The 13,221-nt window shown below is 40.3% G+C and overlaps 1 protein-coding gene and 1 long non-coding RNA gene across 3 annotated transcripts in view; one reads left to right on the forward strand and one right to left on the reverse strand.

Annotated features, from left to right (window-relative positions):
* The window catches only part of LOC148152077 (uncharacterized), a 98,288-nt gene that overhangs the window by 74,136 nt on the left and 10,931 nt on the right, over positions 1-13,221 (forward strand). The gene's annotated exons all lie outside the window — the stretch shown is intronic.
* On the reverse strand, positions 3,896-5,303 carry LOC122554106 (homeobox protein HMX3-like). The gene is made up of 2 exons (XM_043698592.2): positions 5,037-5,303; positions 3,896-4,627 (listed from the first exon to the last, which is right to left on the reverse strand). Exons 1-2 carry the CDS (start codon positions 5,281-5,283, stop codon positions 4,134-4,136), a joined length of 741 nt encoding a protein of 246 aa, XP_043554527.2. The 5' UTR covers positions 5,284-5,303; the 3' UTR covers positions 3,896-4,133.

The following is a 13,221-nucleotide window of genomic DNA, read 5'->3' on the forward strand; positions in this document are numbered from 1 at the left end:
CAGAGCTAAAACCTCTGACTTGAAAATTCAATAATGTTGGTGGCGTTTTCGTACAGTTCTGTCTAGTTCAGCTACTCTCCCTGATAGTGTGATACCGAGCAACCTTTAAAAGGCTCCCTTTTTAATCACAGCCTATATCAACATTGAAAAACAATTTGGATCCCAAAGATTTCATTCTATCAAGTCTACAAAGCTATTTTTTTAAACATGAATTGGACCTAGTGATCTTCATTTACAGTCTATGAAACTTTAAGATTTATACGCAAATATTATTCAATTGCTACAATAGGAAATTAATGTAACATGTTGATTGATTTCGGTTGCGATCACCAAGTAAATATTTCAAGTAAGATGGAATAAGTTAACAATTCAGGCTTATTTTCCATTTGTAACAATTATATTGATTTCCCCCATCAGTGATTAAACTGTAAAATGCTGTCATATACATCTCCGCAATTATTTAAATCTCCTGGCCACCTGTACATCTCCACAAAGCTAAGAGTTAAATAATATTAATAGTAAGCTAAATTCGTGACAGTAATCTAACATTTTCTTTGTTTATACAGCTAGTGTGATATGCCCTTTATTCGTATTTTAGTATGAATGTTTAGTTATCCCCTGAATCTTGAATATTGAATCTGCCATTCGGCACAAGATCGTGTTAAAGTTAAACCCCTTCTTCATATTGTTGGGAACGCCTAGAATATTCTGTATGAAGGAAATAATATATAGTACACATGGAATAAACGCGTATACTTATGTACGAAGTTTATTTTTAGTTTTTTTTTGTATGTACGCCGAGGCACAAGCACAAACCATCCCGAACCAGTCATAATTTGAACATTTTCAATTATCCTCCTCGTTACTATGTAGTTACATTTTCTCCCTCTGTTTTTACTCCAACGAAACAAGTAATCTTGCAAACATTTGCTCGCTTTTTGTACCGATCCATAGTTATATTTAAATGCAAGTTAGCGACAGTGATAGTTACCGGTTTTTGCCAGGAGGACTCTGGTTCGCATGTATGAACAGCTTTTAAATTGCGTGCGAGAGGAGAGGGCACGCGCAGGCCACCAGAATGACAAATGACATGGAACTGCCCTGCCCCAGGGTCAAAGCCATTCTCTAGTGCGCGCTATACTCCAGGCTTGAATCAGTTCTTCAAGCCGCTTCGGGAGTGCTTTACGTTCCTAGTCTTTCCAAGGGTTATTTCTAACAGTGGGTTCATAATGGAATAAGTTCACCATGTCTTATGGTTTGTATTCTGGAGATGTCAGCGGCATTCGATTAATTTCAAATCTTTAAAGATGTATTATCGTCTCTTCTCAAGTTTTACTAGTCTTTGGTCCATAGAAATGAACATTTCAGTTTATTCCACTGCCACCTGACTGACAGTACCTTTTAGAGTTTGGGGTTAATGTTTAAGCAATCATTAAAGTCTCTTTTTTATCATTAGCTTTCTTGGCAGTATTACCGATATCGAACTTTAAAATCAAAGGGAAACCCTGTGTAAATCTATGTACACTTTGCACATAATGTATTCAACTTGTGATCTTGATAACTTTATTTGGGGAAATGAAGCTGTTTGTGGTCTACACAAAAAAAGTTAACCTTTCAGTCGATGCCTTACTCCAATATTGCCAGTTTTGATTTCAGATTTCCAGCATCCTCAGTATTTGAAGCAACTCAGCAGATTTGGAAGCATCTCAGGAAACAGAAACTATTAGTTGTTCTGAGTCCGGTATTGACTGTTCTGTATAGTAATAGTTATGAAGAAATCATATTGGACTCGAAACATTAACTCTGTTTCTCACTTCGCTTTTGCTGCCAGACCTGCTGAGTTTGTCTGTGTTGGACTGGGGTGCACAAAGTTCAAAATCACACAACAGCAGGTTACAGTCCAACGAGTTTATTTGGAAGCACTAGCTTTCGGAGCACTGCTCCTTCATCAGGTGGTTGTCCTGTTGAAGGACCTGCTGAAGGAGCAGCGCTCCGAAAGCCAGTGCTTCCAATTAAACCTGTTGGACTGTAACTTGCAGTTGTGTAATTTTTGAGTTTATCTGTGTTTGTTACAGTGTTCCAGTAGCTGCTGTGTTTTATTTTTATGCTCAGTGTTTTGCTTTTGTATCAGTATTTTAAAATAAACGAAGGCATTTGCACTGCGCTCTCTCTCTCCCCATTGTCCATACTTACTTCCATTGATTAAACTGCAGAAAGAGCAAAATAAAATCAGTAAATGTGATTGAACATGATAAACACTACAACACCAGGTTTATTTGGAAGTACTAGCTTTCAGAGCGCTGCTCCTTCATCAGGTAACTAGTTGGATTATAATCTGGTGTTGTGTGATTTTTAACTTAGGCCATCCCAGTCCATTACCGGCACTCCCACATCGCTACAAATACTGTAAGTTAACTGGTTAATATCTATGTTCTTATTATAACAACTACTTGCAGCAATGCGGCGGTTTGGCTACACTGTTATAACTGATTTTTATTCAGCGTTGTAAATTACAGTAACCCATATCTGATCGTGGAAAATGCTGTGGAATATAATTTTTATCCGTTATTGCTCTGTAAAAAGATAAACTTTTTGTTGGTTCAGTAACGCATAAGCACGGCCATCAATGGTCATATTAACGGGTGCTTACTAACCATGTAGGTGTATCATTGTGGACTGTTTAACAGTGACAAGCTGTAAATGTGACCATCTGACTGTTAGTACAAAAAACAGAAATGACTGGCCTGTTTCTACCCAACGTTCATATTTACAAGTTGATGGAGTTAAACAAAACTGGAGAAGGGTCACCGGACTCGGAATGTCACACTGCTCTCTCTCTTCACAAATGCTGCAGTATCTGCTGAGTTTCTGCTGCAATTTCTGTTTTTGTTTCAGATTTCTAGCACAGGTAGTGTTTTGCTTTAAACCAGTCACCTTTTGTTATGTTTCACTCGCTGCGCGTTTTAACGCAGCGGTTAAGCAGAATTTAGTAATAGATGGACTCTACCATTACCAGTCCTTATTTTTAAAGTTAGTTCAGATAAATGTATTGAATTAATTGCTGGAGATTTGTTTTAAGAAAATAGGGTTGCACATATTTCAAGCGTGAACTGGCGACCAACCAAAATGGTCTTTGCAGAATTTGGGAATTAACAAATGCAGGCCTGTCTTGAAACGTTGAAACGATAAGAGATTAAGAATCTTGAAGTTTTATCTGAAAATCTATACCCAGTCACAATAAAGAATGTGAGTTTTCGTATTAGTATAGCAGGGGCAGCACAGTGGCTCAGTAGTTAGCACTGCTGTCTCACAGCGCCAGGGACCCAGATTCAATCCCAGCCTTGGGCGACTGTCTGTGTGGAGTTTGCACATTCTCTCTGTGTCGGCGTGGATTTCCTCCCCCAGTCCTAATGTTAGGTGCAGTAGTCAGAGGGAAATGGGTCTGGGTGGATTACTCTTTGGCGGGTCGGTGTGGACTTTTTGGGCTGAAGGGCCTGTTTCCACGCTGTAGGGAATCTAATCATACAGCTTAATTCGTAAGTAAACAGATTCAGTGACAGGCATAACTTTATTTTCTAAATTATGGTTAAGTTTCTATATACTAAATGGCTCGTTGTTTTCAAACGAAAAGGTGAAAATGGCAGTATTGGCTCAAAGTAATGTATACACAATGCCAACAAAACGTTGGAGAGATGACAAAAAATTGAAATTATGATAACTTCTCAGCACTCATCATGACCTGCTGAGTGTTTGACAGTTTTATTCTAATTTTCTAGCATATTCACATACTCTGTGTTCTCCGCTCATTTACAGAATCAATTCAGCCATTTCAGAATGATGTCTTATTTTGTGGGGGGGGGGGGGGGGGGGGGGGTGATTGGAGCTCCAGGGACTGGGAGAGCCATGTCATTTAGCAACAGCCAGGATTAGATCAAGAAAATGTTTGGAACAAGATTGCATGTAATAACGATATAACTCTCGACACACTCGCTACCCAAACATAGTATGTAGCCGACAGTGTTACCGTCCTGTTTCTCAAAACAAAAAACAGGATCCCTGAACAATGGTGTTTCCAGCGCACAAAATTGCCTACGAAGATCCGCGTAACTGTGAGATTCGGGATTAGACTAATATTAAATAATTCTATAATTGTCCAACATAGCATAGGAGAGGAAAGGACCAGAATGTGGGAGCAGTGCCCTGTAGTAAGGGACACATATGCTTGTGTATAAAGGAGTGGGAGGAGGCATCAAGTCTCCCCAGGCAGGCAGCACGCTTTCCCGATCGTAGACCGACATGAAGGGGTCCAGGGCCTGTGATTCGGTGTCGAGTTGTGCTAATTCGAGTTCATTGGCGAGCTGTCTCTTCCACTTGTTCCGCCGGTTCTGAAACCAGATTTTGACTTGGGTCTCTGTTAGGTGCAGGGCGGCAGCCAGCCCGGCTCTCTCCGCGCTGCTCAGGTACCTTTTCAGGTCAAACGTGCACTGCAACTGCAAAAGCTGAGTCTGAGAGAACACCGTCCTCGCCTTCTTCCTCCTCTCCCGCCTGCTCCTCGCTTTCTCCTGGCTTCCAGGTTCACAGGATGTCGCCATCCTTCCGCCCTCAGCCGCTTCCTCCTCCACCATCTCTGTTAAAATATCCACAAAGAGTGGGGTGCAGGTTACTACGGGACTGAGCGTGCGGAAGCGCGCCGCTCCCTAAGGGTCAGGGTGGAATGACTGAAAACTTGCCCCATCGCCCAGAAGAGAAAGATTGCCGAATCTTTCTAAGTCCAAACTTAGAGAAAAAGGGGGCTAATTCGGAGAGAGCATTCGCTCAACAGAAAGCCCTGAAGAAATAAGAGGTCGTCATGAATACAGCAAGGAGGGAAAGAAGCGAAACCGAGGGAGATCAGGTTAAGAATATTAAAAAAAACAGGAATCTCAATGTGTGACCAGGGCGAAAGGGGACAGTTAAAGTATCAATGGAAACAGTGTGGGAGGAAACTCTTTTAAATCAGAACAAAATTAGTAGCACCACCAGAAGCTGTGTCTTACCCGAATGCACAAAGGTCTTCGCATTGCTGTTATTGTGTGGAGGATTCTCTTGATATCTTACTGCAGTTTCCTCATTATCCCCAGCCCGCGGCCTCATCCGACCTGCCTCTCCTAAAATCCGACTGATGGAGAAGGCCGCTGGTGTAGAGAGCTCAGCAGCCCGCGACTGCTCCATGCTCAAGCAGTTTCCATTCCCGAACACCACCTTTTGCGTCCTGCCTTCGTATATGAACGTGCCGAACTTCATAAAATATGTACACAGCTCGGCGTAGACCCTGCCGAGAGCTCAGGGGCACCGTTGGGTTAATAAAAAAATCGGACAAAGACATCGATTTACGATTTGTGAAGTTACTGGGTTAACATCCAATAATAGCTCTGTTTATTCCGCCATCGGGAATTGACTTTGGTGTAAAAGCTTGTGAGCTTGTAGCAAGCGACACTGAATCAATGACTGCAACACAGAAAGGGCGCCTCGCCAGGTTGTGTGCAAATCCAAAATATTTTCGCAGTTTTCAAAAAAAAAGAGAAACGGGGTCTTGCACCCAAATTAGAATGGGTTACACTTCATACTGATAAATGCACGAATCCCACTGATTCCGTGTTTATAGTATATGAGCAGACCAGTTTGGAATTCAGTTTGAACAACGGGAAATTTATTCTCAGAAAACATGATCTGGGAAACATAAAACTGACCCTAAAAACTCTATTTTATTACGACGGTTGCACCAAAGTCACCAAATGAAAAAAAAGTGTCTTTTTTAAAAAAGAAATTGCTTTCCCCCCCCCCACCACCAATGAATCGTTGTTTGCAAAGTGGCACAACTTTAAGGGAGTGTTGGTTTGATGCAGACAGTAAGCAAACCCTGGGATATTTGAAGGCAACGCAAAAGACACGGGTTATAATTTCAACTCATTTCCTTCACCCCACAAAAATAATAAATTGGCCAAAATATGTCGGTACAGGGGCGACAAAGAAATGATCAAAATCGTCTTGGATTGAATTTATTGTCACGTGCACTGAGGCACAGTGAAAAGCTTTGTCTTGCGAGCAATACTGACAGATCACAGAGTTAAGTAGCATGGATAAATAATAGGTAAACAGTGGCAAAAACAAAAACACAGGTACAGGCGAATGTTAAGGGTTTGTGAGTCCATTCAGTATTCTAACAACAGTCAGGTAGAAACTGTTGCGAAACCGGCTGCTGCGTGTCTTAATATGTTCCTCATTGTTCTTAAATAAAAGTATAGTCGTCGATAGTACAGAAGCGTTGAGTATTGTTGAAAAAAAGACGTTTGTTCCCTTGCAGTCATCGGGACAATAAGCAAAAAGAAAGCGCTATTTGTCATGTTGTTAATTTCTGTTAATTATTCTGGTATTTCAGACATGCATTCATCCCAGTGCATTAGATAGCAATCAGTTTTTTAAACAAACAAAAACATGCAGTAGTGGGGGATGTATCACTAGAATGTATGTGCAGATGTATGATTCTTAGCTGTAAACTAAAGCATAAACCATAATAGAGGTAAAAACAATGACTGCAGATGCTGGAAACCAGATTCTGGAAACCAGTTTTACCACGTTAGACTGAATAAGTGTCATCAGTGCTGTAAAAGCACTTAGAAAACAACAACTACGATTTCAAACCCAGCGGTTTGGATACATTTATTTTCAGAGAACTGATTGTTGAACACGTTACGTCATCTTACCGGTTGCTTGGTACATTGTAAATATATTGGTACATTTAAGTATACAACCACACAAAGGAGCATTTGCAATATTTCCTTGCGAAATGTTTGTGAAAACAACCCAAATAAGATTTTCTGAAATTCTTCATGAACAGTTGTAAATGAAGTTGATAAGACGGCTTATTCGAGCCCATCAGTCCTCCTTTAGAATAATAAGTGTTTCCAAGGATTTTTTTTCCAAAACAAAAGGAACTGCATAGTTTAACTAAAGTTGTGTGTTTAAACGTTGATATTGCTAAGTGATTTATAGCTATAAAGCAGTCGATAGACAACATAATGGAATATAAATATTAATCAATAAGGGCTGCCAGAAATGCGTTTAGCCTGATCAGTTTCAGATGTCCAGTAATGACATCAGAACGTGATTTGTATTATGAATAGATTGCAGGAAGCAATTCAGGGAAGTCCTTATTTGACTGCAACGTGCTGTTTATCATTGCAACCTCCTGAGCAATTGTAGAAGTGAGCTTTCCAGGATTTGAATAGGGTCGAGCATTTTTATGTTTTTTTTTAACTTAATGCTCAAGCGGTTAAAGTCTCTAAAGTAGAAAATATAGTCGATTGTTTATTCGTTTAAGTTAGATGATAAAATAATGCAATTTTGGCAATATTTAAGATTGGCATAACTTTAGTTATAATTGCTCTGCTTCTGTGAAGACAGGAGATTATATAGGATTGATACTGAGTCCGAAAAATGCGCGGTATGATAAGAGAGAAAAAGTTATGTGCTCAAACTGTAAAAAAAATCATTGCAACAAGTCGATGTATGCATGTAGATGTATATATATATTCAGTATATTTCTGTTGTGCGCAATATGAAATTTAGTTTCGAGTATCCATGTATATAAAACGTAAATTGAAATATTTCATTAAATAAGAAAGGAACGATATTTGCCTCAATTTCCATTATAAAACTGTACTGACCCTGAAAATGACCTTGAAACCTTGTCTATACGCACACTGCAAGATTTGTGCATCGAACTTGTGCATCCAACACATCCCATGTGAAACAGCATACAAACATTGATGAGATATATGTTTATAGAATGTAAATTGTATCTATAGTATGTTCTATGCCATTAACAAACATCAAGTGATAATATGTGCATCTTAACACTTAAAGTCATCACCCAACCTGTACTATTCTTCATACAGTAATTTATCCACTTGAGCGAATTTGATCTCATCAGATTAAATTTGCATCGCAACAGAGAGGATGGGCAAGCTAACTAAAAGCGACATAAAAGATGAAAGAGTCTTATCTTAATGCGTGCCTTGAGGATAGCTGGGTACTCCTCGACGGCTTGTTTTGCTCGTGTTTGTCACGCAATTTCTCTGTCGATGTACAGAAAATGCTGAGTGCCCTGTCTGCTCATGTGACCTGAATCTATTCTTTGTGACAAGGTGAAAGCGATTTTTTATTGCCACCGACTAGTTAAGGGTGTAGCATTGTGAAAAAAAAGAACAACTTGAGGCATTTTAAAGTGAGTTGATTTATTGTGGCTGCTTCGAATATTTCACTGCCGAGATTTTATTTTTCCCAACCCTCCCACCCCAGAATCGAACTTTGTTAAATGCCTTCTCCCCTAGGCACTTTCCAATCCATTGTATGAACGAAACTGACAACGAGTTGTAACAGAGCCGTAAACCGTTAGATTTTCTTTTGAATACAACAGGTTATTCGAAGACGCTGACTAAATGAAAATAAAGCAGAGCTGCAGTCGCTGGAAATCTGAAGCAAAGCATAGAAGTTGCTGGAGAAACTCAACGGGTCTGGCAGGGTCTGTGAAGAAACGATTTAAATATAGATCTGCTTAGCTAAATGCAACCATCCAACACTGCGCTGTGTTTTTGGAAAGTAAACTACTAGCTTCATTAGGGGTGAAATTGCTAGCAGCAATATCTTTTAAGGTGGATTTTAATCAGTTGAAAACGCACAGAATTACACATTGTGGCGAAATTTGTAACTGCCACTGTCCTCCCGATGAATGGCTTTTGTCCCAAACGACGATTTTCCAGCTCCTCGGATGCTGCCTGAGTTGCTGTGCTTTTCCAGCACTGTTCTAATCTTGACTCTAATCTCCAGCATCTGCAGTACCCACTTTCGCCCACTCTGTGGGCGAATTGATGTTTCGACTTCAGGTCGGAAGGTGGGCCGTTCAACTTGAAATGTTAACTCCGTTTCTCCCTCCACAGCCACTGCCAGAGCTGCTGAGTTTCTTCAGCAATCACTATTACGAAATGAGTATCAGTAATTGCTTGCCAAAATGTACTGCTGTCGGCTTCCACTTTCATCAAAGGAAAAATTAATGTTTTACACGATTCTGTAAAGTTGCTACTAGCAAATATTTAGACGTCATCGGCATTGTCAGGAAACGGGGAAAATTCGTATTCCCTTGACAATACGAAATGATATAACCAACGAAAATGGGGACATCTGACAAGCTAGAAGTCCCAGTTTGTTTAGCTCTGTCTCTGAAGGGATTGTTTTTCGCTGACTGGCACGAGATATCACAAGGTTCAATGCTGTTCCTCTTCTCTGCAAAGCGAAAACATCCCGCTATCGGTCTTTTTAACAAGAGTACGGTGGCAGTTACAAATTTCGCCTCACTGTGTAATTCTGTGCGTTTTCAACTGATTAAAATCCCTCTTAAAAGATAGCAACTTCACCCCTAACGAACCTAGCGGTTTACTTTCCAAAATACAAAACACAGCGGAGTGTTGGATGACATTTAGCAAAGAAGATCGCTATTTAAATTTGTGTTAAGTATATTTAACAGCACAAATATGTATACATGGCCTTTTCATTTCTCTCAGGCCATCATACAGAGTTGGGCTTCGGCTGTCCCCGGTCTCTCAAGGATTCGCTACTTCGCTTGGAAACCTTTGCCGCATTTTGAAGGATATGCACAATATGCCCAAATTTTAGTTTTGAGAAAATCGCAGATATGAAGAAAACGAAACAAAACTCTGAATATAAGTACTTCGAATCAACCGACTGACCGGAGCTGGATTTTTCCGATAGCCTGTGGAACATTCCAAAATCCTGTCACCTTAAACTGTGGTGACCGATGGTGTGGTGTCACTCAGACCAGTCTCGATTTCTCATTTAAATCCGCTGGTAAATTGCACATTTTGTCTTAAAGCAATGGAGTGCAAAGATGCATTTTGCTTCAGCCAGTGTCCGGTTATTTTCAATCTTTGGACAAATTAGTTCTTTGTTGCTCAATATCAAATATTATTAAACACGTACTTGTTTAAAGTATTAGAATATTAATGTACACATTATTTGTATTTTCAGATACACTTTAATTTTTTTTCAATGTATTGAAATGCTTTTACTTCGGCGTTAAAATCAAGGGATTACTGTGTTCCTTGTCATTTAAAACATTATATTTAATTTTATGTTTACTTCGAAGTAATTTCACAATAAACTGGTGACGCTTCTGAGTTTCAGTAAAATAAACTAGAACGGAATCCAAGACTGAGCGAGGGGTGGTGCTGAGTACTGGCTATTGAGAGACGAGGGATTAAAGCAATCAAAGAGGGAGGACGCAGAAGGGCGGCGCGCAATTTAGAGTAGACTGGAAGTCGGAAGGGATAACTTTGTTTCTCTCTTCACCAGATGCTGCCAGACCTGCTGAGTTTCTTCTGTAATTTCTATTTCTGTTTCAGATTTCCAGCATCCGCAGTGCCTTGTTTTTATTATAATGTGAGCGTACACAGTGGGACTTGCATTGTGAGAGACTGGGATTGGTTTCTCGGCTGTGTACAATCCCTTGCTCTCATTTCGTGTACATTCTGGTGGAGGTTGGCCCGTGCTGCAGCTCGACAGACGTTAGTTGGACAGACTGGGCTAGCACTATGTCAGATCGTGATGCGAGGGTGCACCAGGTTGTGATTGTTACTGAAGGAGGTGAAATGCCTTTGGAGGTTGGTTTTATTCACTTGAGTGAATACATTAGATACATTTTTTAAAAGCATAATGTGATTGAGGGGAAGTACAGGGAAATATGAACACCAAAAAGTAATGCCAAACAGAAATAATCGACATGAAAAGGAACAGAAAATACATACCTTTGCCTGTAGTACCTGATGAAGGGCTTTTGCCCGAAACATCGATTTTCCTGCTCTTCGGACGCTGCCTGAACTGCTGTGCTTTTCCAGCACCACTCTAATCCAGAATCTGGTTTCCAGCATCTGCAGTCATTGTTTTTGCCCTGTAGTACCACATACTGGCTGAAAGGCAAATGGTTACAAATATGGGAAACTTGGCTGTATTGGCATTGGTTATTATCATCTTGAATGGTTCCTGGAAATGAATATTAGCAAATGTCATAAGAAGGGAGCGAGTGAGAAACTAGGACATTAAAGACCTATCAACTTTATATCAGTGTTAGGGAGAATGCTAGAATCTATCACAAGGGTTAGTTGACGAACAGTGGAGGACGTTCAAAGCAATTTTTCAAAGCAATTGCTTAGCAACAGTACATAGAGATACTCAAAAAAACTACAGATGCTGGAATTCAAAGTAGACAGGCAAGAGGCTGGAAGAACACAGCAAGCCAGGTACACCTGGCTTGTACATCTGGGTGGCATGGTGGCACAGTGGTTAGCACTGCTGCCTCACCCGCGTTCAATTCCTGCCTCAGCCAACTGTCTGTGTGGAGTTTGCACATTCTCCCTGTGTCTGCGTGGGTTTCCTCCGGGTGCTCTTGATTCCTCCCACAATCCAAGGATGTACAGGTTAGGTGAATTAGCCGTGTTGAATTGCCCATAGTGTTAGGTGCAGGGGAATGGGTTTGGGTGGGTTGCTCTTCGGAGGGTCGGTGTGGACTTGTTGGGCCGATGGGCCTGTTTTCACACTGTAAGTAATCTAATCTAAAAAAAACCTCCGGATGCTGTCTGGCTTGCTGTGTTTTTCCAGCCTCCTGCCTGTGTACAGCAAAAGTATATAACAGTGAAAAGAAAGGACTGTAGGAAAAGGGGTAATCTGCAATGAATGTCTAAGGAAATAAGGGAGGCTATCAAATTGAAAGAGAAAGCATATAAAGTGGCAAAGATCAGTGGGAAATGAGAAGGCTGGGAAAACTTTAAAGGTCAACAGAGTGCCACAAAATAAAACTATAAAGAAAAGTAAGATAGATTATGAGAGTAAACTAGCTCAGAATATAAAGACAGATTGCAAAAGTTTCTATAAATATATAAAATTAAAATGTGTGGCTAAGGTAAACATTGGTCCTTTAGAGGATGAGAAGGGGGATTTAGTCATGGGGTATGAGAAAAATCACTAGGGTATTGAACAGGTACTTTATGTCAGTGTTCACAGTGGAGGACACAAACAACAATAATTGATGACAAGGCGACTAAGGTAGGTGAGGACCTAGAAATCACAAATGAGGTAGTGTTGGGCAAGCTAATGGAGCTAAAGGCAGATGAGTCTCTTGGCCCTAATGGAATGCATCCCAGGATACTAAAAGAGATAGCAGGAGAAATAACAAATGTACTTGTGGTAATTTTCCAAAAGTTACTGTAATCTGGGACAGTTCCAGCAGATTGGAAAACAGCAAATGTGACATCACTGTTTTAAAAAGGAGGTAGGCAAAAGATGGGGAATTATAAACCAGTTAGCTTAACTTCTGCAGTGGGGAAAATGTTTTGAATGTATTATCTTGGAAGAAATAGCAAGACATCTAGATAGAAATTGTCTCATTGGATAGAAACAGTATGGGTTTATGAAAGGTAGTTCATCCTTAACTAAGTTACAGGATTTCTTTGAAGATATCATGAGATGTTTCTTTGAAGACATGATGGTAGACAATGGGGACCCAGTAGATGTGGTGCATCTGGATTTCCAAAAGGCATTCAACAAGGTGCCACACAAAAGGCTGCTGCATAAGATAAAGATGCATGGCACTACAGGCAATGTATTAACATGGATAGAGGATTGATTAACCAATAGGAAGCAAAGAGTGGTGTGCCTCAAGGATAAGTGTTGGGACCCCAACTATTCACAACTTAAATAAATTTGGAGACCACATTTAGTTTGTCAAAGTTTGCAGATGACATAAGATGAGTGGCAGAGCAAAGTGTGCAGATGACTGAGAAACTTTGCAGAGGAACAAAGGTATTTTAAGTGAGTGGGCAAAAGTCTGGAGGATGGAATACAATGTTAATAAATGTGAAGTCATCCATTTTGATAAGAGTAAAAGTAAAAAGAATTATTACTTGAATGGTAAAAAGTTGCAGCATACTGTGATGCAGAGGGACCTGGGTGTCCGTTTTCAAGAATCACAGAAGGTTGGTCTGTAGGTGCAGCAGGTAAGAAGGAAGGCAAATGGAATTTTGTCCTTCATTGCTAAACAGATTGAGTTGAAAAGCAGGGAGGTTATGTTGCAGCTATACAAGGTGCTGGTGAGGCCAACCTGAGTACTGCATG

Source organism: Chiloscyllium plagiosum, unplaced genomic scaffold, assembly GCF_037043375.1.
Source record: "Chiloscyllium plagiosum isolate Xiang-an unplaced genomic scaffold, Cpla_swu_hap1 HiC_scaffold_1, whole genome shotgun sequence".
NCBI lineage: Eukaryota > Metazoa > Chordata > Chondrichthyes > Orectolobiformes > Hemiscylliidae > Chiloscyllium > Chiloscyllium plagiosum.

What these genes read in the sequence shown, in the direction of transcription:
- LOC122554106 (XM_043698592.2), bottom strand. Translation starts at nt 5,283, where the DNA reads ATGAAGTTCGGCACGTTCATATACGAAGGCAGGACGCAAAAGGTGGTG. An exon ending in GAAGACCTTTGTGCATTCGG is followed by an intron (nt 4,628 to 5,036) that starts GTAAGACACAGC and finishes ATATTTTAACAG; the next exon opens with AGATGGTGGAGGAGGAAGCG.